At 41.7% G+C, this 23,790-nt stretch overlaps 2 protein-coding genes across 5 annotated transcripts in view; both read right to left on the bottom strand.

The window, feature by feature from the left end:
* Zhx1 (zinc fingers and homeoboxes 1) overlaps positions 1-6,945 on the bottom strand; it is a 31,169-nt gene extending 24,224 nt beyond the window's left edge. For 2 of the 3 annotated variants that reach the window (XM_075960984.1, XM_075960982.1), the window contains exon 1: positions 6,613-6,945. The gene's annotated coding sequence lies outside the window, so the exon portion shown is untranslated. Of the gene's footprint in view, positions 1-5,966; positions 6,399-6,612 lie in introns of those variants that run through there. The other variant, XM_075960983.1, reaches the window with a different exon arrangement.
* A 9,156-nt stretch (positions 6,946-16,101) lies between these two features.
* The window catches only part of Atad2 (ATPase family AAA domain containing 2), a 46,285-nt gene continuing 38,596 nt past the window's right edge, over positions 16,102-23,790 (bottom strand). The window contains exons 23-28 of one of the 2 annotated variants that reach the window (XM_075960980.1): positions 21,633-21,755; positions 21,383-21,526; positions 19,985-20,353; positions 19,062-19,195; positions 18,397-18,525; positions 16,102-17,461 (exon numbers count right to left, since the gene is read on the bottom strand). In XM_075960980.1, coding sequence (XP_075817095.1) covers positions 17,417-17,461; positions 18,397-18,525; positions 19,062-19,195; positions 19,985-20,353; positions 21,383-21,526; positions 21,633-21,755 — 944 coding nt within the window. In that variant the 3' untranslated portion in view covers positions 16,102-17,416. The remainder of the gene's footprint in view (positions 17,462-18,396; positions 18,526-19,061; positions 19,196-19,984; positions 20,354-21,382; positions 21,527-21,632; positions 21,756-23,790) is intronic. The other variant, XM_075960981.1, reaches the window with a different exon arrangement.

The raw sequence follows: 23,790 nt of genomic DNA, 5'->3' as shown, positions 1-23,790 counted from the left end.
TCTTCAAAAGTGAATTATTAATACTGTAGGAAATTGGTAACCAAGTGAAGTTCATTCTTAAATCACACCAAAAGGACAAGATGTTTTACTGAACTAGAGTCTCTTGAGCTGAGCTGCCAAGAGACATGAGGACACAGAGCAACAGAGGCACAACACATGAGCGCTTTGATTCTTCTGAATGAAAACCACATTTGTCTGATGCCATTCCAGTTCCCATACAAAGATTCCTTGAGGACATTTCTCTCTAATTCAGAGTGTGTTTTTAAATTTAGAGTGAGTGTGTTTCAGAAAATAAAGAGCTCAGCCACATATATTATATAATAAAAAAGAATACGCTGTTCTGGCAGTAGATATAAAGACCTAAGAGCCTGGGCTCTGGAACAAGCGGGATGCAAGTCCCAACACTGCTGCTCACTACCTGCTCGGTTGTAGACAAGAGGCTCCGCCTCAGCCTCTTCATCCATTCGGTGGAGCAAATGATAGTGCTTTGCAAACCAGGCTGCTGTGAGGATTGGAGAAGCAAAAGGCTTAGTTTTTAGAGCATTTTCTGGTACTGGTAAGACCACAATGAAGTTTGTTCAGATTTTATTGAGTTATTACTGACAAGTTATATGACAAAGCCTTTGTTTAAAATTGGATCAGTGCCGTTAAATTATAAATTATTTTTAAAATCTAGGTAATGGTCACCCAATATGTTGTATTCCCTATTTATATTGCTGATATATTAGTACAAGTTTGTTTTAACAGTAGACAAACAATATGCAATGTCACAACTCAACTCCCTATACAGGTTCATAAATAATATTACAGTAATGAGGAGAAATTGTACATACTAACCTTTACACTCCCACATACAATCCAAGCCCTGTAAAGTGGTTTGGGTTTTGTGGGGTGGGGGTGGAGCAGCAGAGTTGTGGTGTAGCCCTGGCTGTCTTGGAACTCTGTAGACCAAGCTGGTCTGAAACTCACAAAGATCCGCCTGCCTCTGCCTCCTGAGTGCTGGATTAAGAGTGTGCTCCACCACCACCTGGTCAGTCTAACAACCTTCTTTTTCACAAAAATTGGGCTATGAAAGGGTTTAGAGACAGCAGGAAAGTATAATTATGAATGAATATCTACAAACAATCAAGGCTTCCTAATCCCTTCCATAACAATCGAAAAGGAGAAAGGAATACATATTTAGAAAGAGGAAAAGGGGGAGTTAAATCATGCAGTAAATATTAAATCACTCAAAACTAATGCTAGCTATTATTTACTACTTAGCTTATTTGGGAGGACGGCATTGCCATGGTACAGAGGACAACTTCTGCGAGTCTGCTCCCCTTCTACCATGTAGGATATGGGGATAAAATTTGGTTGGCTTTACAGCAAGTGTCTTTACGAACTGAGCCATCTTACTGACTTTATTTTAAATAATAAATAAAAATCTATAGGTACTGTTTAATGCTGTATTTTAAAAAATAAGCCTTGATATGAATTTTTTAAATTCTAAGTCTAAAAACTGAAAATTAAAACACTATAAAATCATCTGGTCAGGGATGCAGTTACTAGAGCACTCAGCATGCACAAAGCCTTGATTCAATCCCCAGCACAGCATAAACTGAGCCTCACAGAACACAACTGTAACCCTAGAATTTTTAGAAAGGGGAACCTGGAAGATAAGTTCAATGTCCTCCTTGGCTACACATGGAGCTTGAGGCCAGGCTGCGCTACATGACATCCTCAAAAAAAAAAAAGAAAGAGAAAAAAAAAGGTATTCAAACTTTAGCCATATATCTTTAATTCCAACACTCAGGAGGCAGGACTAGAAGTCCCAGGCCAGCCTGAGCTACATAGCAAGGCTATGTCTTAAAAACACACAGAAACAAACTAGGCGGTGATGGCATACACCTTTAATCAAAGTACTTGGGAGGCAGAGGCAGGTGGATCTCTGTGAGTTCAAGACCAACCTAGTCTACAAGAGCTAGTTTCAGGACAGCTAGGACTGTTACACAGAGAAACCCCATCTCGAAAAACAAAAACAAAAACAAAACAAACAAACAAAAAACACACACAGAGAAATAAACATTTATTCAGCTGACTTCCTTGAGCAAACTTCATTCTGAAATAGCCCATATATATTTGTTTCCTAAAATTTATCGTTGTAAAGTTTATCATTAGGCCAAAGGTACATATCAATTAAATAGCTTTGTGTGTGTGTGTGCGTGTATCTTCATGACTCTTAAATATATTAAGGAATACTGATGATATGGAGCTGAAGTGATGGCTCGGTAGTTGGGAGACCAGGCTGTTCTTCCTGAGAACCTGGGTTCAGTTCCCAGCACCCACATGGCAGCTCACAACTGCCTGTAACTCCAGTGCCAGGATATCTGACACCTTCACACCAATGTACATAAAAAAATTAATTACTTTTTAAAAAGAATATTGATTATATAAAAGGTCAAGATTAACTACCTTCTAAGAACAAAACCTGAGCCAGTCGTGGTAGTACACATCTGGAATCCCAGCATTTATTGAGGAAAGTTGGAAACAAGTTTGGGTAACATAGTAGTTTTGAAAAATTTTATTTATTTTTAAAATGATATGCATTGGTGTTTTGCCATGGGTATTGGGTCCCCTGAAACTTGAGTTACAGGCAGTTGTGAGCTGCCATGTGGGTGCTGGGAACTGAACCTGGGTCCTCTAGAAGAACAATCAGTGCTCTTAACTGCTGAGCCATCTCTCCAGCCCCTACATTGTAATTTTAAAATTCTCCTGAATCCTGAGTTAATGCAATGAGACTGCTCAAAAAGTAAAAAACTAAAACAAATAAATAAAATTTAATGAACAAAACCTGGTAAGTACATAAACTTTTTGTATATTTATATAAAAGTCTTATAAAATATAGATTTCCAAAATGTAAACTTAAATGTACATCTTGATTCATATCTTATGTCACCAACTCTATTCAGGCAAATCTGGTTTTTATGAGTAGGATATATCAGAGAAACAAGGATACAAAGATATTACAGTGATATTACAAAAACACTAGTTGTTATTCAAGAGCCAGTATCAAAGCTCTAAAAGTAAATATAATTTAAATTACTTTTAAGATTGCACAGAATAAATTTAAAGAACTTTATTTTTGGAAAAATTAAAATTAACTATGCTTCGATAATGTAAACAGTTATAGTGGTTTTATGTATAATAGGACTGGGAAGATGGCTGTGCTGGTAAAGTGCTTCCTGCACAAGTATGAGCATCTGCCCTCCATCCCCAGCACCTCTATAAAAAGCCAGGCACTATAAGGAACACCATAGTCCCAGCGCTGGAGGGCAACAAGGGATCCCTGTGGTTGGTTGGTCAGTCAGCCTAACCAATTCAGCAAGCTCCAGGTTCAATGAAATACTGTATCTCAAAAAATAAGGTGTCTGAGAAAGACATCCAATGTTGACCTGTGGCTTCTACATGCACCTACATACAAATGCACGCACACACACAAATATGGGTAATCCTGGCTATTATCCTAAACAATACAACAATCCAAGCATCCTCCTCAATAATTGCATTAACTACAGTGCTTACTTAAAACTAGCTTAGTACTGGACTTTCAACATGTTTAAGATTCAAAGAAGCAGGGTCTTAGGAACCCAAAATAAAAATAAAATAAAAAAACTATTTCCTCAAATGCATTTGTGATCAATTTAATTATTTTAATAGGATTTTTATTTAAGTATTAAACCATAACTTAAAGTAAATCTCAACTATAACATCTTCCGTTCAATGTAAAAAAATACAATGTGGAGACTAAGCACATTTTTTTACTAAGAAGCAGAGTAAAAACAAATGTTTGGGCTGGAGCAAGGGCTCAGCAGTTAGGAGCACTGACTTCTTTTCCAAAGGATCCCCAAGGCCCACATGGTGGGTCACATCTGTCTGGAACTCCAGTTCCAAGGAATCCAACGCCCTCTTCTGGCCTCTGAGGGCACTGCACACCATTGTGCACAGACACACGTAGGCAAAACACCCAAACACAAACAATATGGTATTTTTTTTAAAAAAGAGTGCATGACAATAAAAAAATAAAATATTTCATTACATCACCTTTCCATCTGAATATTAAACAAAACAGAAAAACGCTGAAACAAACCTCCACATCTACACTATTAACTACGTTAGTGAAAAGCAAAGTGCTGCTCCTTCCAAGCAAAAGCAAGAACCATGAAAGGCGAAACCACTGTGACATGTTTCATGTCCTACCCTCCCACCCAGCGAAAAGCAAGCTCAGCTGTGAGTGAGACGAAACTACTGATGAGCATCCTCCATGCAGACACATTTATGTTTTCAGCCTTAGCATATTTTCAAACCATCTGGCATCTATGCCTCTCTGGTTTGCCAGACTAATCTGTTCAGAACTGAGTAGAACACTAGAGCTGTATGCACTGCGGGGAAACCAAGGAAGAGCACACAGTTAGAGCAATGTTCCGGATGCTGGGCCATAAGCTCAACCTGTATCTTTAAAACATTTCCACTGAAAACATTAAGTTCTTTTGAGAATACAAGAATGGCTCAGGACATCTGTATGATCATAACTGTCAGCAGTTATCCAAGTCACTAGGGTTGATTTTTATCATTTTAATCTAAGCAGCCAAACGAAACATGTCAAGAGGTAATCCTTATATATATAATCTAAGGGCCAGTGAGGTGGCTCCGTAGGCAAAAGCACTTTCCATCAAGCCTGACAACCTGAGTCTGGTCCTCAGAACCTACACAGTGGGTGGAGAGGCAATTCCTGAAAGTTGTCTTCTGACCTCCACATGCATACAGTAGGATGGGCATGCAACTGCAGCACATAGATGCAGAAGATAATAAATATAAATTATTAGTATAAGCTTAGCTGAAATGGTGGTGCACACTTGCAATCCCAGCATTGAGGAGGCAGAGGCAAGAGGACTGCCATGATTTCAAGGCCAGTCTAGGCTATGTTTTGAAACGTAGTGCAAAATCGAAGATAATACATTTTACCTTGCCTAAAATTGGTCTGCATACCCTTGCTTGGAGGAAGGGGAGAGAAACCAAGAGAAAAAAATGTTCACGGATGTCCTTTTCCTTATATGCCCTGTTACCAAACTACTGTAGTTGGCAGCACTCACCCTAACCCTTCACTAAATCTGGAATCAGAATCGCTTCTTTAGAACTTGAAATCTACGTGCCAAAAGTCCTGTTAGAACAAACTTTTGGTAGTCCCCATTACCAGTTTAAAATAATGACTATTTCAGGGCAATTTTATAAAGAAACAGATAATTACTACCACACACAAATTAAAGCTTTAGGGCAAAGACTGAGATACACTGACAAGCACCACAAACAAAAATGTGTACGTATATCACCCCGCAACACGCACCCATTCTTCCTGGGGGAGGACGGGCTCTTATGGATTTTCATTGGCTATCACATTGACCTCTGAAAGAATTGCTTCTTCGAGTTACATGGAATCCCACCCTAATCACGTCACAAATTCTCAATCAGCCTTTCTTATAATTTCCTCCTAAATAGTATCCCTTTCCCGGTTTTGTTTGTTTTTGTCTTTTAAAGAAGGTCTGGGGAAAGTGCTGTGGTATTCTACTCCAGCCCCGCTTCTGCCCTATGTAGAGTTTCCCAATTGCTTTTCCCAGAGGTTTGATCCCTAAACTAAGGACAGCAAACAGAATCTTTTCCTTGGGTTTTGCTCGTTCCTTCCTGGTACCCCTGGAGTACTGAAACAAAGAATTGCAAGCCCCTTCACTTGGAACTTCGGTGTGAATACACCGGGAAGAGCTTCTGTCAGGGCTTGGCTTCCCACCATCAGACGCCAATTCTTTTTATTTCCTCTTCCTAGCCATTCATCTCCCTCAAGGAATCAGCAGATCGAACTCCCTTTAAGTCCCACAGCTTGGAGATTCCTCTGGGCCATCACCCCCCAACCCCGGTTCATGCACTCCCCGTACCTCTACAGAAAGAGACAGTGTGTTTCCGCCCTCTTTAATCAACTTCTCCCCAAAATCCCGGTCTTCCTCAAAATCGCGCTATACTTCTTAGGGATGCAACTCTGAGTCTCCCCGGCTGAGGTTTCCCGAGGCTCCGACCCCAAAGCCAAGGCACTCCCGTCCAGCAGGAGACCCTCTGCTGACTCTTCCGAGGGGCTGCGCCGCGTCCCCGACGAGGTGGCCCCGCGCCTCCGGAGGCCGAACCCGAGTTAGGGTCCGCTGTCCCAGAGGCGTCCTCCCCCAGGGAGACCGGCTCCCCAGCCCCTCAGCACCCCCAAGTTACTCACTGCTCTCCCAAACCCCCCGCCCCGAGCTCCGTCCTCGCTCTGACACCCCCGAGATCTCCCGGGAGCAGCGAAGCTGTCGGCCGCGGGAGCCTCCCCGCTGCGGGGCAGGCCCGGTCCTCCGGGTCCGCTGCCGCGCGCCCCAACGCTGGGGGCTGGGTCTTGGGGCGGGGGTGGGGGCATCTCTGCCCCGGGGCTGCCCGTCCCGTGCCAGCGCCAGCGCCCGCACCTCTCGGCTTCCCCAGCCGCCACGAGATCCGGCTCGGCTTCCACCCGCGGCCCCGCGCCTGCGGCCCCAGTACCCAGCCGGCTCGCGCAGCTACCTGCAGGGGCCGCCGCGCCTCAGCGCCTCGCCGCCGCCATCTTGCATTTCAGAGCGACTGCACTTTTCAGGGAGTCAACTCTGACCCGTGAACCCTAACCCCGGAACCACTCGGAGGGCCCTCGCGAGGGGGGCCCCACGGAGCTCTGCGGCCCGGCAGGAGCAAGACGCTCTCCAGCCAGGGTGCGACGGATACTCTCGTCCCTGAACCTCCCGGGGCCGCAAGGAGGAGTCAGCCGAGGCGGGGCGAGCCGGCGCCCCACTCGAGGACTCCGCCGCTCCTCTGGGATGCGACCCAGGCCGCTCCCCCAGAGCCCGGCGCTGCGGGAGGTGTGCGCCGCCCCGCCCTCTGTCAGGGAGAGCCACGCCCCCTGTCAGGAGGGACCACGCCTCTGTCCATAGAAGCCCCGCCCATCAGGGAGAAGCCCCGCCTTCTGGTCCCGCTCCTCGCAGGCAATTGCTCCGCCCGCAGTCGTCAGGAGCTGGCTCCCGCCTCCCGCGACCTCTTGTCACTTTCTTCCGTTGAAACTGCCTAGGCCTTCAGAAAATCCCGGGAAACCGACTCTCAGGGCCCCGCCCCCTAGTCGCCACGCCCACTATCGCTCTCTCCGCCCCCTTGGGCGTGTCCCTCTGCATTCCAGCCGCGCCCCCTCCCGCTGTCAACAGTCCCGCGCTCCTGTCAGCTGCGGCTCCGCCTCTTCTCGCCCGAGTCCAGCAGGAGCCTCAGCTCCAGCTTCGGACAGGAAAAGTTGAGTGTGGCCCCGCTTGGAGCCTCCCGCCTCTGCCTCCTGCCGCAGTCCCACGTCCTCCTGCTGAGCCATTCGCTCACTGATGCCGAGCTCTCGGTGGGCACCAGCTCTACAACGTGGCCAGCTGAGGATCTCATCATCTTCCCCACCTCCTCTTCTCTTCATTGTTAAAATGAATATACAAAAGCAGACAAAAAGAAACCACGCACTCAGAGTGTATTCACGGCCGGGACATAAGAGAACTCTTTAGCGCCTGGATGTTTAGTCCCCACCCGCATCCCAATCATGGACCCCTTTGTGCCTTGTTAGCAGGACTCCACCAAGTCACACCAACCCTAAGATCTGCAGTCTGCAGCTGCTTGAAGGGAAGGCCTGTCTGCTCAAATAGACATGCACAGTATTTAGTTGCATCCTGACATTCTAAAACTTGCTACACCGAGGCTTAATGATCTCACCAGCAGAGGTACTCAAGCCTGTCCTGCTCTAAAACAATTTAACGGCACTTTAGCTTCTTGGAACTAAATTCAGAATTAAACTACTTATAGAAATTATTTAAGAAATCAACGTAATTTTTTAATAAGAACAAAAATAGGAAGTAGTTTATATATACTCCACAATGTGTTTAATGCGCTTATCCATAATAAGAAAAATACAAGATAAAAAGACACACACACAGTTTGTGCTCACCCAGAAACAGTTCCAGGTCCACTGAAAATCCCAGATTAGTATTTAACTCTGAGCGAAGAAATATTTCAAATACAGAAACTCATTCTTTTGTTCACACATTCAACCACTGCCTTTTTGAGCACCACATGTGCCCGACACTGTAGGAGACATGAAGCTGAGTTAAGCCATCCAGTTGTCCTCTGGTACCTAAAAGAGGCTGTTCTGGAACCTTCCAGGATACCAAAATCGGGGGTTTGTTCAAGCCCCTTAGATAAACAATTGTGGCGTTTGCATGTAATCCGTGCACGTGCCCCCGTGTGGCTTACATCATCTCTACTACACGATGTCGATGCCAGGCAAAGCACTGCCCTGCTGTAACAGGTTAGCATACCGTGACAAGGAGAAAAGTCGGCACAGTCAGCAGAGATGCAGCATTTTTCCAGAACATTTTGGATTCACAGTTGGTTGAATCGTAGATATGGAAACCATGGATCCGGAAGGCTGTGTTCTGGCTTCCAGGCGCTCTCACAGACTAGATGCTAAGCACAAACATGCTCATAAAACACATCAAAGTGAAAAGCGAGAAGAGGGAGAAACAGAGGCGGTGGAGACATATGGTCTTCACCTCTCTTCCCTAATCCCCGCCCCTCCCCCCTCCCCCCCCCCGTTTTCTTAGTCCTCCTTTTTAGCAACAATTTATAGTCTCCGTCCTTCTCTCTGAAGCAGTCAGCCTGCTTCATTCCCTAAAGCCAACAGCCCAAAAGCCTCCCAATTTCAGGTCATTCCCACTGGGCACTTCTGTCCAGGGAAACAATTTCAATGGCACAGCGCTGGGAACAGTATTTCTGGCTGAAGTGCTGCCAATGACTGGCATCCGTGCACAAAGCAAGACTGTTACCAGCACTTAGGGAAAAAAAAGGTTGCAGACTTAAGCAATATGCATATATGTTTCCATAGCAGATTGTGCCAGCCCACATAAATCTGTCTAGAGACCATGCTTACAGAGTAACTTGTTTTTATTAAAATAAACTCATTTATAAAAATTGTAAATATGATGGATTTTAACAGCTGTGCAGCTCCAGAAGTAAGTTTTCCCCATGGGTTGGCACAGTGAGAAGTCTGGAGTTTTGATGCATAAGCCTGGCAGTTTGTCATACACAGAGTGGCATGACGACACTTCAGGGCTGTTAGAGATGAGAAGTCATTCAGGGGTCTTTTAAAAGCACAGCCCCTTTGCTCTTCAGAGCCTCTGCCACCTTTGGAACAGTGGCAACAGTGTCAGTAGGAAATAAAGCACTTTGAATAAAAAGTGACAAGTACCCGGCTGATATCCACGAGCAGGCTTCCAGCAGCTCTATTGGTAGGTAGAGGCTTCCTTCTGTTGTTCGTTCCCTTCTTTCTTCCCTTTATGAAAAGGCAGTTTTTCAAACATGATACCGTGAGACAGGCCAAAGACACCAAACTAAGATATTTTAAACATTTGACTACAGTTAGGGCAGCCTGGGAAATTTGCCTTAGCAAAAATGTCCTACAATTCTCTAATGGCTAGTTCAGAAGGTGAACAAAATTGGTCATGCTGAATGACTAACTCACCAAAGCAAGCTGCTGAAAAGACCAAGCGCTGGGTGTGGGAGACAGCTGAGGGGTAGAGTGCTTGTCCAGAAGGAACAAGACCTTGAGCGCGATTTCAGCACTGCACAGAGAATACCAAAAAGGTACTTAGCTCACTAGACTGGGGGACAGCTGAATAGTTTGCTTACCTGGACCAGGTTTGAGTGATCTTTGTTGAACTTGCTCCTGTCTTTGTAGTGAGCAGGTAGGTTGTCTGAGGGACTGTTCTGTCTGAGACGACTGCATTTGTGTGACTTGGAGGTACATCTAGAATGGCCTCAGTCACACTAGCAGTGGTCACAGGTATGACTAGTCATGCAGTAGCATAGCTTAGACTCATTCCCATGCAGTCATGGGAGCCCAAATAAGCAAGAAACAGGGTTCAGAGTCTCTTGAAGGTGGCTTATGCCTCCTCCTACTGGCTGTCATCCCCAGTCATAGGCCAGCCTGGATTCCACCTCTTAGTAAGTACAGCCACACAGCTGCACGGCAAGAATAAAGGTCTAATATACCTATTTTTGTCATCAAATGTACCACACACTGAGATCAAGTCAGACTTCTTGTCTGTTTGTTTTTACTTATGTGCAAAATTAAGATAGCGCCACAACTGACGGATCTATTCTGTCTTGAAGGGTTGACAGATTGTGCAAAGGGCTAGGTTATCCTAACATCTCAGAAAGCATTAGTCATGTTGATGACAACGTCCTCTAAGATCTCTCAAACTGGACAGTCTTGAGGATCTGCCAGGACAAGAGGAAAGGAAGCCAGCATGTTTTCTTCCAGCTGACGGTCCTGTAGGTAAGAAAGATGAACGTCCTTATGAGCTAGTTCAATCAGGGGCCAAAGCTCTCTCATGTCCTTTCTAAACTCACCTCTCTTAATCCCCTTTTTTAAAATTTTTTTTTGTTTGAAATATTTATTATGTATACAATATTCTTTCTACATGTATGCCTGCAGGCCAGAAGAGGGCACCAGACCTCATTACAGATGGTTGTGAGCCACCATGTGGTTGCCAGGAATTGAACTCAGGACCTTTGGAAGTTGGAAGAGCAGGCAATGCTCTTAACCGCTGAGCCATCTCTCCAGCCCCCTCTTAATCCCTTTTAAGACTCCTCCACAAACCTGGCCCAGTGGCACACACCTTTCAGGCCAGTGTTTAGGAGACAGACACCAGTGGATCATTGAGATGGACACCAGCCTGGTCTACAAAGCAAATTTCAGGACTGGAGAGATGGCTCAATGGTTAAGAGCACAGCCTGCTCTTCTAGAGGTCCTGAGTTCAATTCCCAGCAATCACATGGTGGCTCACAACCATCTACAGTGAGATCTGGTGCCCTCTTCTGGCCTGCCAGCATATATGTAGGCAGAGCACTGTATACATAATAAATAAATAAATCTTAAAAAAAAAAGCAAATTTTCAGAACAGCCAGGGCTACACAGAGAAAACCTGTCTCAAAAAACAAACGAACACCACAAATAGACAAACAAAGACTCTTGTTTACTGACAGAAGCTCAGTCAGTAAAGTACTGGCTTTAAAGTACAGTCAGTACAAGCAGTCATGAGGATCTGAGTTCAGATTTATAACTTAACCTTAGTACCTGGTGGGGAGGACACAGGAGATAGAGACTGAGTCCCTGGCTAGCGCGTCTAGCCAAATTAGAGAGCTCTGGACTCAGTGAGAGACTGACTCACAAAACAAGGTGGAGTGCAGTGGAATACACTCGTTGTTGACCTCTGACCTTCACACGCATGTGCACGGGCTACATAAAACAAAAACCCTCTAGAACATGGCCCAGTGTTATGACTTGGTTATGAAGTTTCCGTTTTCCCCACTTGGTGGTGCTATTGAGAGGCACTGGATCAGGAATTCATAGCTGGGCTAGCAGGAGGAGGAGTCCGGTCACTAGGGCCTTACTGCTGTCTCTCCCTGGCTTCTTAGCTGTCAGGAAGTGGACAACCTCCTCTGCTTTTCACTCCTTAGGCTATAATACTCTCTTGGTTTAAGCATTAAGGCAGACTCTAGCAGAGTCAAGACAGGCAGAGGTAGGTGGATCTTGCTCTGTAGACCATGCTGACCTCGAACTCAGAGATCCACCAGCTTCTGCCTCCTGAGTACTGGGATTACAGGCGTGTGCCACCACAGCCTGGCCAAAAAAAAAAAAAAAATGAAGTTGTTTGTTTGATTTTGTTTTTCTTTTTACTATTTGACAATGTGAGAGGAGGCTGTGGTGCACGTCTAGAGATGTGAGCTGTTGTATAACTGACTTTGCAGCTATCTTCCAAAACTCCCCTTGCTTGCGTGCATCCTCCAATGCCCACACAAACCTTCCTCTTCTCCCCAACATTGCCCGTTCCTCTTGCTGTAGCTGATTGGACTTTTTTTTTTTCAGTGCTAGGGGTTGAACTTAGGGTTTCATCCATGCTAAGCAAGCAGCCTACCATTGAGCTACATTCCTAGACTATAAAGGACAATAAAAACAGATTACCCTCTTCAAAAAGATCAATTCAACTGTAGGAACAAATGTAAAATGTAAAACCCTAACATTCCTAGGAAATGAAATAGGGGGAAGCCTAGATACTATTGGTGTTTTTTCTAGGGGCGGGGTGTGTGGGGGTTCTAATGACCTTTTAAAGAAAAAGGTACTGGAATGTACAGGTTCTCTCTGGCCTCTCCCAGCCCCCCTGGCTAGAATCTGCCTTAATAACCTCATTTTAACTCATCTCTGCAAAAGAGCCTGACCCTAAACATGAGCACATACTGGGGCACAGGGTGTTAGGAGTTAACCTGTGGGTTTTGGCAGAATTCAGCTGGAAACAACAGGAAAACGGGGTAGAAGGAGGCGGTCTGTTCTTGCTCTTACAACACCAAAGTGTCTGTCTCCAGCTCTGTGTCAGGTAAGACACAGGTCTGTCTCGGTTCCTGAGAAGTGTCCCTTAGTTATTTATTGACTGTGTCTGTTCTTTGTAAATGAGCCCTTTTTTTAGCAACTCAGGTCCATGGATAGGAAGTGATACTGTATACTTTTCAAGACTTTTTACATTATAACCTCTCTGTTTTGAGAATTTTGCAACAAGGTCTTCGTGTATAGTCTAGGCTAGCCTTGGACTGACAAGCCTCCTTCTTCTGCTTCTGCCTACCAAATGCTGGACTTGTAGGCATGCACCACCATCATGCCTTTGTTTTAAATTATATAAAATCAAATTGCATTTTATAGCTCATGTCAGTGTTTTTTCAGCACTACTTAAGACAGTAAAAACACCTGATGCTTCAAAACAAACATCTGTATTCTATCCCCACTCCAACCAATTATTCCCATTTCTTTGGTGTAAAGAGGAATAAAGATGCTGTGTTTCATTCCAGGTGATCTGATACCTTCACACAGATATACATGAGGGCAAAGGAGTGTACCTGAAATAGAAATAAATTTAAAAAAGCAACAACAAAACACAGAGCAGAGGGTTTGTTTATATTTTCCCTTTCTTCCAAATTACGAGCATTTCATTACATTTCCAGGTTGGCTATTTTTAATAAAAGAGTTAGGTTATCTGTTTCGTCTCCTGCAAGACTACCTGGGCTAAGGAGATAAAGACAGGGCCTTTTGGGATAGAATGACATGCTAGTGACTATATTTCATACCACAGCTGTGAGGTGAAGGTTCAGATGAAACCACAGAATTCATGTGAGAGTGGTAATTTACATTTTTCCTAGTGAGGTGGGGAGCCTGGAAAATTTTAAGAAACAGAAAACACACATATGCTCTGGTCCTAAATATAAAGCATATTAAACTGAGTGAAAAAATTAATTACAGAACATAAGATTGAGGGTAACTTATTTTCTTCCTAAATAATTAAAGCAAAAGCTTGTCTTTTTTTTCAAGACTCTGATTTTCCTAAATATTCACCCCAGTAAATAGCTATAATTAGGATTCATCACACGTAATCAGTTTGCAAATTATTTCATGAATACATTATCTATTGCTACGGTCCTTTTTTTCTTCCCCTAGTCCCACAATGGGCTTTTAAAGCTCATGCTTGTAGCTCACAATGCCCACATGTCCAGGGCATCCATATCCGGCTCACTTTGATCTGTGAAGCATTTTCGTCACACCTCTTTGAAATTGTTTTGATTGGGCAGGAGTTCTGAAGACAGAAGTCTTCCAAGGACCCCCTCGCTGCATGCTAAGTGTTGTTCTCTTGATTCCCAGCCAGAGCAATGATGCTGGCAAAGTCGGTTACTCAAACGTGAGCAGTTTCATTTCCAACCTTTGCACGTTAAAATTATCTATCTTAAACACGTTTCTTTTTGTTTTAAAGCAGGCTCCGAACACTGCATGATTATAAAGCAAAACAATTTTTACAATGGGAAGAAATTTGAAAATGAAAGAAAACAATGCTGTTTTGTGAAGTTCAACAGCCAAGTGTTATGGTTTGAATCTGGAAGGTCAGGGGGCTTTGACAGCTGGGATCTAGCTTGAACTAGTCAATAGAAGTCAGTTCTTGAGGCATGTTATACCCCCCTCCCGCCAGCTCCCCCCCCTCCTGGATCCCTCTGTCTGTCTGCTCTTTGCTGTGCTGATATGGATGCTTGACTCAAAGACACAGGACTCAGCAACCATGTACTGATGGAATCCTTTGAAACAGCGGCTCAAGATAAATCTTCCTTCCGCTGTTTCTGTGAGGTTTTTGGTCATAGAGACACAAAAGTAACGAATACCCCAGACCTGAGGTATATCAACAAAAACATTGTAGCTCTTATAAGTACTTAGTATCTTTCAACTTTCATAAATGGAATGAATAGCCTAGGTCAGGCTCTTCCTAAAACAGCCCTAAGCAAAGGATTGCAAAAACGTAAGTGGTTTCTTTGGTAGGTGACGCACCTCTCAGGGAGAGGTGAAACAGGAAAAGGAAGTGTCCAGTAGGGTTTGAACTTGGGAAGCTCCAGTGAAGACGGCATCTCAGATCTATCCAAAGCAGGAGACAAGGCCTCTCTGTAAATACAGCATGTATTCAGTGGTGCGGCCTCCTGGCACCCAGTCAACTCCAGGTGGCAGGTTCCCAGTGCTTGAGGAGGTTGCTGTTGACCCATCCTGGAATGCTGACCGTCAAACGGCGATGGTGGGGAGTGGGGGTAATGTACAATATCTATTAAGAGATGTGATTAAGAAAGTGGGTTTTGCTGAGGATGACGTGGCTCGGTGGTAGAGCACTTCCTTACAGTGTTCGAATCCCAGCATGGTTGCAGAGTGAAACAAGGCTGGAGCTATGACTCAGCAGCTAGCGGCACTGGCTCCTCTTTCAGAGGTCCTGGTCCATTCCCAGTACCCTCAATGTTGCTCTCAGCCATCTGCAGCTCCAGTTTTAAGGTAGCTGACACCCTCTTCTGGCCTCTGGGGGGCGCTGTACACATGCGGTATACAGATAACTGTGCAGGCAAAACACCCATACACGCAAAACAATCTTAAGAAGGAAAAGAGGAAAGGAGGAAAAGAGAGAAGGAAGAGGAAGAAGAGGGGTTTCAAGTCACACAGGCCTAGGTTTAAGTCCTGCTTCTTCCTCTTTTGTGTGACAATGCCCAATGACTTAAGCTAAGCCTATTTTCTTATTTGTAAAGTGAAAATGGTATTAGAACTCACCTCTAATCCTTGTGGGGATTTTGTGAGGATCAATAGATGGGCTGTAGACCATAGATGAGGTGAGACTTCTCTGTATTACAGAGGCGACCCAGATGCACGTTAGAGATGGTGTTGGTGAATTGTGGCTTTGTTTTCCGTGACAGAAAACCTGGGTTGACTTCTGGGCTCACACTTTCTTATAATCTGAGTTTCACACAGAACAGACTAAATTACGCAACACTGGCCTCTCCACTGAGGTTAAGTGAACATGGGCATTTTTGGGTGGGGGGAGCTATTGATTGATTGAGACAGGGTCTCAAGTATCCCAGCTGACCTCAGGACTCAGAAGATGACCTTGAAATTCTAACGCTAGGGATTGAACCCAGGACTCCATTTATGCTAAGCACTTACTCTACCAACTGGGCCCTGAGGTACACAGGGCTTTCAAATGACAAGAGACTCACCAAGCCTGGTGACTCGGTTTTGTTGAGTCACACTCATGACAACTATTTTAAGAACTGCCAATGACTTGGAGGAGCCCGCATCTCTTACATTACATTTTGGGTTTTCCAACCACCTTCTCAAAAATGGGTCTTTCGCTGGGCAGTGGCGGCACACGCCTTTAATCCCAGTACTCAGGAGGCTTTGCTGTCCTATCCTTACTCAGTTTAAGGGGCAGCAAGATGGCCCAGTATATAAAGGCACCTACCATAAAGCCTAATAATCCAGATTTGATCCCTAGGATTAGTGTGAAGGTGGAAGACTCCCCAGAGCTGTCCTCTGACCTTCACATGTGTGTTATGATGAATATACACTCACAATGTTCTTCTAAAGTAAGAACTAAAAACAAGTTAAGCTTTTAACTTTAAAATTTATTATAAATGATGCACAATAAAAGGATACATTTGAAATAAATTATAATAAACATCAGCAAAAACTATTATGTATAATCCCTTTGTTTATTTATTTTTGCTTTTTTTGAGATAGTCTCAAGTACCCAGGCTGGCCTCAAACTTACTGTGTAGCTAATGAATGATCTTCCCGTCTCTGCCTCCAGGGCTGAGATCACAGATGTATTCAATCACACTCAATTTGTACAATATTTAGGAATATGCACATGTTCAAATGTTATCAGTGTTTGGCATTTTTAATAGGTATATAAGGCAGCATCTACTAATTAAGGTATTCAAATTACTGAATCTTAGAAATCTTTTAAACATCCACATAATAAAACTATACTAAAATCTAAACTCTTGAGTTAGGTATGTGCTCAGTGTACACTGGTCTGGGGTTCCATCCTTACCATCACAGCATCAACAAACCACAGCCTCTCACTTTAGTTACCACTTTCTATTCCTCTCAAGCACATTTTCCAAACAGATGCTGCTTTGTAAGCAAAGGCCTTAATGTCCCACCGAACACTGTATAGAAGCAAATGGCTTCAACTTTAAGAAAGCAATGTATTTTTGGTATCAGTAACACAAAATTCACATTCATAGTTATATATGCATATAAAAAGAATTTATAGAATATAACCTAAATACAACGGTAGAAAGATAAACAGTTGTCAAATATAAAACTAGTCACTTGTCATTTGTTGTATATATAATTACAAAGTAAACAATACATTTTTAAACCTTTATTAGCTCAAATTAGAACTATAAAAAATGTTTACCCAAAACATTAATTTTTATATTAAGTACAGAATTGTATTTGAGGCCCTTACAAATCACAACTTTAATTTTGGCAGACGGAGAAAGGTATTAGAGGAAAACAAAGACAAAGAGATGGCAAAAATACAACAAATACAACTCTAGTCTAATACAATAACCTACTAGGAAGGGTCAAATTAAAAGTGCTTTGCTAACAACAACAACAACAACAACAAATCCAATGCTGCTAAATTATTATTAAATGCCACAAAATATTACCAAAATAGCTTTAAGATCTGGACAAACTAGAACTATTACTATTGTTACAGTGTTTTGCTCAAATAAAAATCCACACTTATCAGTTATCTTACCACATGTGCATAAATATCAGGAAATTTAAAATACTTTTACTATTTTAATCTTTTTTTGAAGATACAAGATTTAATTTTATCTTGCATCAGTTATGTCCAAAGACAAACAGGAATTGAATATAAAAATACTTGATGCAATGACATCATGATCTGGAACAATTGAAGTTTTCTACCGCTTGCTCCATTTTCTATGTAAAAGGAAAAAAAAAATAGTTAAGTTTCAATACTTCATTCATGTAAATTCCTGGTAAGTTATTGGTACACTTATATATGATTTAAACAATAGTATTATATAGATAGCATGTACATATCTTAGTATACTAAATAAATATTCCACACATCCTCCCCATATACTAGGTGGCTATACTGGCAACTTAAGTAGCCTTTAACACGTATTTTTCAAAATTAATATTCTTATCCCTTCCATAAAGATCAAGTAAAGACAAGTGGGCTACCTTTGTTTATTCTTGAGAAGAGGTCTTACTAACTAAACTTGATTCCTGTGCTTCAGCTGCCCAAATCTGGGATTAGAGATGTACACCACCATACCTGCCTTAAACACTTAGGGAGAAAATGCTATTTTAAAAGAAGCTATATATCTACTAAAACATACAAAATATTTTTCAGTTTTATCGATACTATGGAGCCACTACTTATTATAGAAACAACCTAATGAAGTTCTAGATTTGTGATACATTGAGTTTGTGAATCCATATCCTTCATATAAGAATGGTCTTTGAATTAGTATTTTTTGGTTTTGAGACAGTTATTTTTGTAGTCAAGCTGGCCTTGAACATACTATATAGTAGACAACCTTAAAACTCTGATCCTTCTGCCTATACCCCAGATATTGTTACTGCACCTTGGTCGGTCTTTAAATTTTTATAAGTTAAAGGTTTCAGTCATCTTTAAGCGTGATATTATATGGCAAAAGGAACATAAAATGTTTTGAGTTAGCCAGGCATGGTGGTACACACCAGAATCCCAGCACCAGGGAGGCCTAAGTAGAAGGTAGATGTCTATGAGTTTGAAGCCTGCCTGGTCTACATGAGTTCCAGACAACTGGTGTTACATAAGGAGACCCTGTCTAAAAATAAACAAAAGTTTTAAGTCAAAAGTTTACCTGAACAAGAACTGTTTTGTCATAGTCCCTGCGATGCTCATAAACACACTGGCTGATTACTGCATACAAGTTTTCCAGCTGGAATATATTATATTCCTGACTTTTCTTAACAACAGTCTTCAAAAGATTCTAAAAGAAAACAAGCATATGTGTCAGATTAATTCCTTGCAGTAAGTTTTCGCTTAGTGAACTATTATAAAGGCAGAATGTAGGCAGACTAAGTCACAGTGGAGACATGGCAGTTTCTGGCAATGATTCTTTTACATTTCCTTCATTCTGTAGCACCCGTCTTGGCCCTGGGTAACTCTTATTATCCCCAAACTATAGCATAAGTGGCTAATTTCAATTGTATACACAAACATCTCCAGACATTTTTTAAATAATCTATTTAAATTTAAGGCGTGCTATGTGCATGCCTGCTGCCCAAAAGTGAGAAGAGGGGGCTGGATCCCAGTGGACCGAGTTTAAAGCCATCATGTAGGTGTTGGGGATTAAACCTAGGTCCTTAAGAGCTCTTAACCTCTGAGTCAATTCTCCAGGTCAGAAGATCTTTTTCTGAGGGACAAGGAAGGTAAAAGGAATCTGTTAATTTACTATTAGTCTGTAATCCAGTGTGCGAGGAAGAGAAAAATGCCTAGTGAAAGCATTATTTCAGCGTAACATACTTTTAACTGCTTATGGTCCACAACAAGTGAGGGTGTAGGCTGAGAGAGAATCGCCAGAGCCTTCTCTACGCTGATGAGATGCTGCTGCTCTACTTGAGACCGTCTAGCTCGAGTCATTCGCAGAATACACATTTCTAGAGTAAAAGATCAAACAATTATTATTTGGTTCACAAACATAATGCCTAAGGCAAGTAATAATTAGATTAATAACAGAATATGTACTTAGGTTATGACATGCCATTTGCATAAAAAAAATAGCATACAGTTTAAGAAGTATTTGGCTGGTTGTGGGAATCCCTCCTGATCTACATGAATTCTAGATCAGTAGAAGCTACTCAGTTAAGCAAACAAACAAACCCCAACAGAAACGTAACAATATCAGAAATAATTCCTCAAATTGAATATTTAGGAAATTCTGTAACAAGTACCTTGAAATTGATAGGAAGGTATCACTTTCTCTTAACAATTAATAGGATCTGATTACTGGAAGCTAATATTAAGCTGGGTGCTAATGGTATAATCTCTTATTTGATCAAAGTCTTTTCAAGTCTTTGCCCATTTACTTGACTCATTTAGTATTCCTTTTGTAGTATATGGCTGAAGGAAAAAGTCTGCATCTTAGCCTCCCTCTTTCCATACCGCCCCCCCCCCCCCCGCACATGGGTTAGTGGTTGGCTTCCATTCTCTTGTGTGCGGTAGTTTGCTCTAATACTGTGGTTGCACTCAATTAATTAAACATTTCTGAGATTTTATTTTTATTGTATGTATACATGCGTGTTTGGTTTATTAGATGAAAGGGTAAGTAAAAATAATGCTATTTTTCTCTAAAAACATTTGTGCTCTAAAAGATGCAAAAAACAATGAAGTGGTGTGACTTGTTTAGGAATCGAGTAAAGGTATATTTACCATTTAAGGAGACTTACCTTTTGATTCATTTTCATCAGGAATCTCTATGATCTGGGAGCTAGAAGCATCTCCATTACAATCAATTTTATCTTTTCTCAGTTCTGTACACTCTGTAGTTTGATTAGATTCTTCAAGTTCATTCTCAATATTAGAGATACTTGAGTTATTTTTCAAGTCTATGTTGCTTTCAGAAGCATTTTGCTTCTCATTTTCCTCTATTGCAGACTCTTCTGTATTTCCAAGCTCAGTGTGTTCTGCACTTGTATGTTGACTTTCCTCTGTATCACTCCTGATTTGATTGTATTTTGCTTGTGAAAGTTTCCTTCGCTTTATTTTGTTATCTACGTGCCACTTTGACTTAGTACGAATTTTCCTCTTCAGCTGAGCTTTAAGGAATTTAACAAAAGAAAAAGATAAAGAATATAAACAATTTTCTTAGTTTTAAGGAAGAGTTTAAAGAGAAAAAAGGTGAAAAAGTAAAGTCAAGAAACCATAGTACTTCCACCTGGCTGAAATACAGAAACAGGGAAGCACTGTGACAAGATTGAGAAATGGAAAGATGTCAGCGGCACACGTCTGTAATCCCAGAAGAGGCCAGTCTGGTCCACAGAGTGAGTTCTAGGGCAGCCAAGGATACACAGAGAAACCCTGTCTCAACAAAACAAAAAACAAACATCTGAGCAGCAATATGTGAAATACACTAAATAATTGAAAGGTAAGAGTTAAAATAGCTTACGCTAATCTATCTATCTATCTATCTATCTATCTATCTATCTATCTATCTATCTATCTATCTATCTATCTATTTTGGTTTTTCGAGACAGGGTTTCTCTGTAGCTTTGTGTAGACCAGGCTGGCCTCGAACTCCCAGAGATCTGCTTCCCGAGTGCTGGGATTAAAGGCGTGTGCTTTAGCTTACGCTAATATAGCTAAAATAGTCTGACCATATTAAAATTTCATTTTTAAGCTGACGAGGTTAGCTACCATTAACATCTTCACTTTACAATGGAAGAAACAAAAGTATAAAGAACTTAAATAATCTGTCTAAGGTAGATACAGTAAGACCGTGCTTCATTGTCTTGGGAAGAGGTGAAACTTAGCAGAAATTACAACAGGAGAGAACATAGGGTAAACTTGAAAGACCATTATGGAAATAGAATTACTAGAACTTGGGAGATAGCTGGTTGGTTGTAAAAAGAGGCAAACTTCAGCACAACGCCAAGGCTCTATCGCTGAACACCCAACTGTATTTGCCAAAATATGGAAGAGAACGATTTAGCTATTTTACAGTTTAGTTGCTTGAATATCAGTAAAACAGATGCAATTTAGTATATTAATAAAGCAAAATACAAGACAGAGGACATGGAGAGAGTATGAAAGAACTTCATAAATGAAAATTACTCAAGAGTACTTACCAGGGGTACTGCAAGCCACAGGAGTACAAGGTGCCTTTAGCTTTTCATTCTGCTCTTGGTCTGACCTCTTATCACCAGCAGAAGTAGAATTTTGCTTCGGCATGACATGGTAATAAGATGGCGCATATTTGGAGGAGCTACAACCTTTTAAATAGATAAGTTTTCAAAATTATTTCCAGAACTCAAAATCATGCAAAGAATGAAAGGATTTATTTAAAACATCTTCTTCAATGCCTAAGCATTTCTCTACCTCTTTTCTTCCTAGATTCCTGAATTTCTTCACAAAGCTGCTCAAAGTCTTCATCAAGCTCTTCTTTGATTATTGCATAGGCAGTGTCTCTTAAAGCACAGGCTCTATGCCTAATAAGACGATCTGAGAAATAAGGAAATAGAATTCTTAATATTTTTCCAAAAGTAAACTTAATATTTTGGGTAAAGATAGTAATCACTACAATTCCTCAACTTCATAAGAAGAGTAACTTTACCAGAACTTTTATATTCTGGTTTAGGTGATAACCTAATGATTTGGATATCTGATTCAATATTGCAGCCTACATCCAAAGCATTTTTGAGGTGCTCTATTAAGATTCAAAATATCAGAAAAAGGGCAAGGGATATAGCTCAGTGTGCTTTCAATTATTTTAAGGAACTTTTCAAATATATCTTTAATGCCAGCATAGGGGACTGAATGGGTGAAGCAGGAGCTCAAGGTCACTCTTAACTACAGCCAGGTCAAGGTCAACCTGAGCTACACCAAATTAATAGGGGCCTAGCATTCTTTAATCCCAGACAGATCTCTGAGTTTTAGGCAAGTAAGGGCTATACTGTGAGACCCAGTCACAAACAAACAACTCCAAATGAACAAAAGAACCATATCCCCACCACCACCACCACCACACACACACACACACACACACACACACACACACACACACGTTGTTTAATCCTTGCTATTCTGGATCTCGCTCTGTAGATAGACCACGCTGACCTCAAACTCAAAGATCCGCCCTGACTCTGCCTCCCAAGTGGTGGGATTGAAAGGTGTATACAACCACCACCCTGCAAAAGGAACTTTTAATAGTTCCCTACATAAATCATTCTAAGTACTACATTTTAGAGGTCTAATGATAGCCCAATTAACTCTATACACATAGGTACCTATGCACACATGTGAGTGTACACACACATGCACGCACACATACCTTTAATATTACTATTAATATTAGGCAAATATTACACTCTATTACTTATGCAATAAAAATGTGTCCAAGCCTAAAAGCACATGCCTATAATCCCAGTATTGAGAGGCAAAGACAGGAATACTGTCTCAAAACAGCAAAAAAGTATGTTTTAACTAAAAGAACACTTTGAGAGATGGCTCAGTTAAGAGCACTGGCTGCTCTTCCAGAAGACCTAGGTTCAACTCCCAGAACCTATAAGGCAGCTCACTACTGTTGGTAAATTCAGTTCCAGGAAACTGGACACTCTCATACAAATAGACATGCAGGCAAAACACCAATGCATATAAAATAATAAATAAATCATTTTTTTTAAAAGGGAAAATACTTTGAAATCTTAAAGGGAATACTTTGAAATTCATTTTATTAGTGTTTATCTTTCTACTTTCAAGAAACATAAACAAGCTAATTTGTCTCATTAGTGAAGCTGTTCTCAACCTAGTGGATGACGACCCCCACAGGGGTTGAATATCAGATATTCTGAATATCAAATACTTACATTATAATTCATAACAGCAGCAAAATTACAGTTATGAAGTAGCAACAAAATAATTTTATTGTTAAGGGCCAGCAAAACTTGAGGAACTATGTTAAAGGTTGAGGACCACTGCATTAAAGGATATATCGTGTGGTTAATATTTGGGAACGTGAGTGAAAAAAAAAAAGTGCATTCAAATATTTTCCTTGTCTGTTCCTGGTACTGTGACCCTGAACAAAGTTTTAATCTTTCTTTCTTTTTCTTGTTTTAGATTTATTTATTTATTATGTATACAACATTCTGCCTCCATATATGCCCACATGCCAGAGGAGGGCGCCAGATCTCATTACAGATGGTTGTGAGCCACCATGTGGTTGCTGGGAATTGAACTCAGGACCTCTGGAAGAGCAGTCAGTGCCCTTAACCACTGAGCCATCTCTCCAGCCCCAAGTTTTAATCTTTCTAAATTATACCTTTCTCAGCCGTAGAATGGGATAAGGCTATTGAGAGAATGACATGATTTTTTTTAATGTAAAATATTTATTATAATGTAACATCCGACATTAAAAAACAAACCATCAGCTGGGTGATGGCGGGGCAAGCCTTTAATCCCAGCACTCAGGAGGCAGAAGCAGGCAGATCTCTGTGAGTTCGAGGCCAGCCTGGTCTACAAGAGCTAGTTCCAAAACAGG

Source organism: Microtus pennsylvanicus, chromosome 2 (assembly GCF_037038515.1).
Source record: "Microtus pennsylvanicus isolate mMicPen1 chromosome 2, mMicPen1.hap1, whole genome shotgun sequence".
NCBI classification, from domain to species: domain Eukaryota; kingdom Metazoa; phylum Chordata; class Mammalia; order Rodentia; family Cricetidae; genus Microtus; species Microtus pennsylvanicus.
Note: the sequence above shows the minus strand (reverse complement) of the source record. Positions and strands in the feature narration are given on the sequence as shown.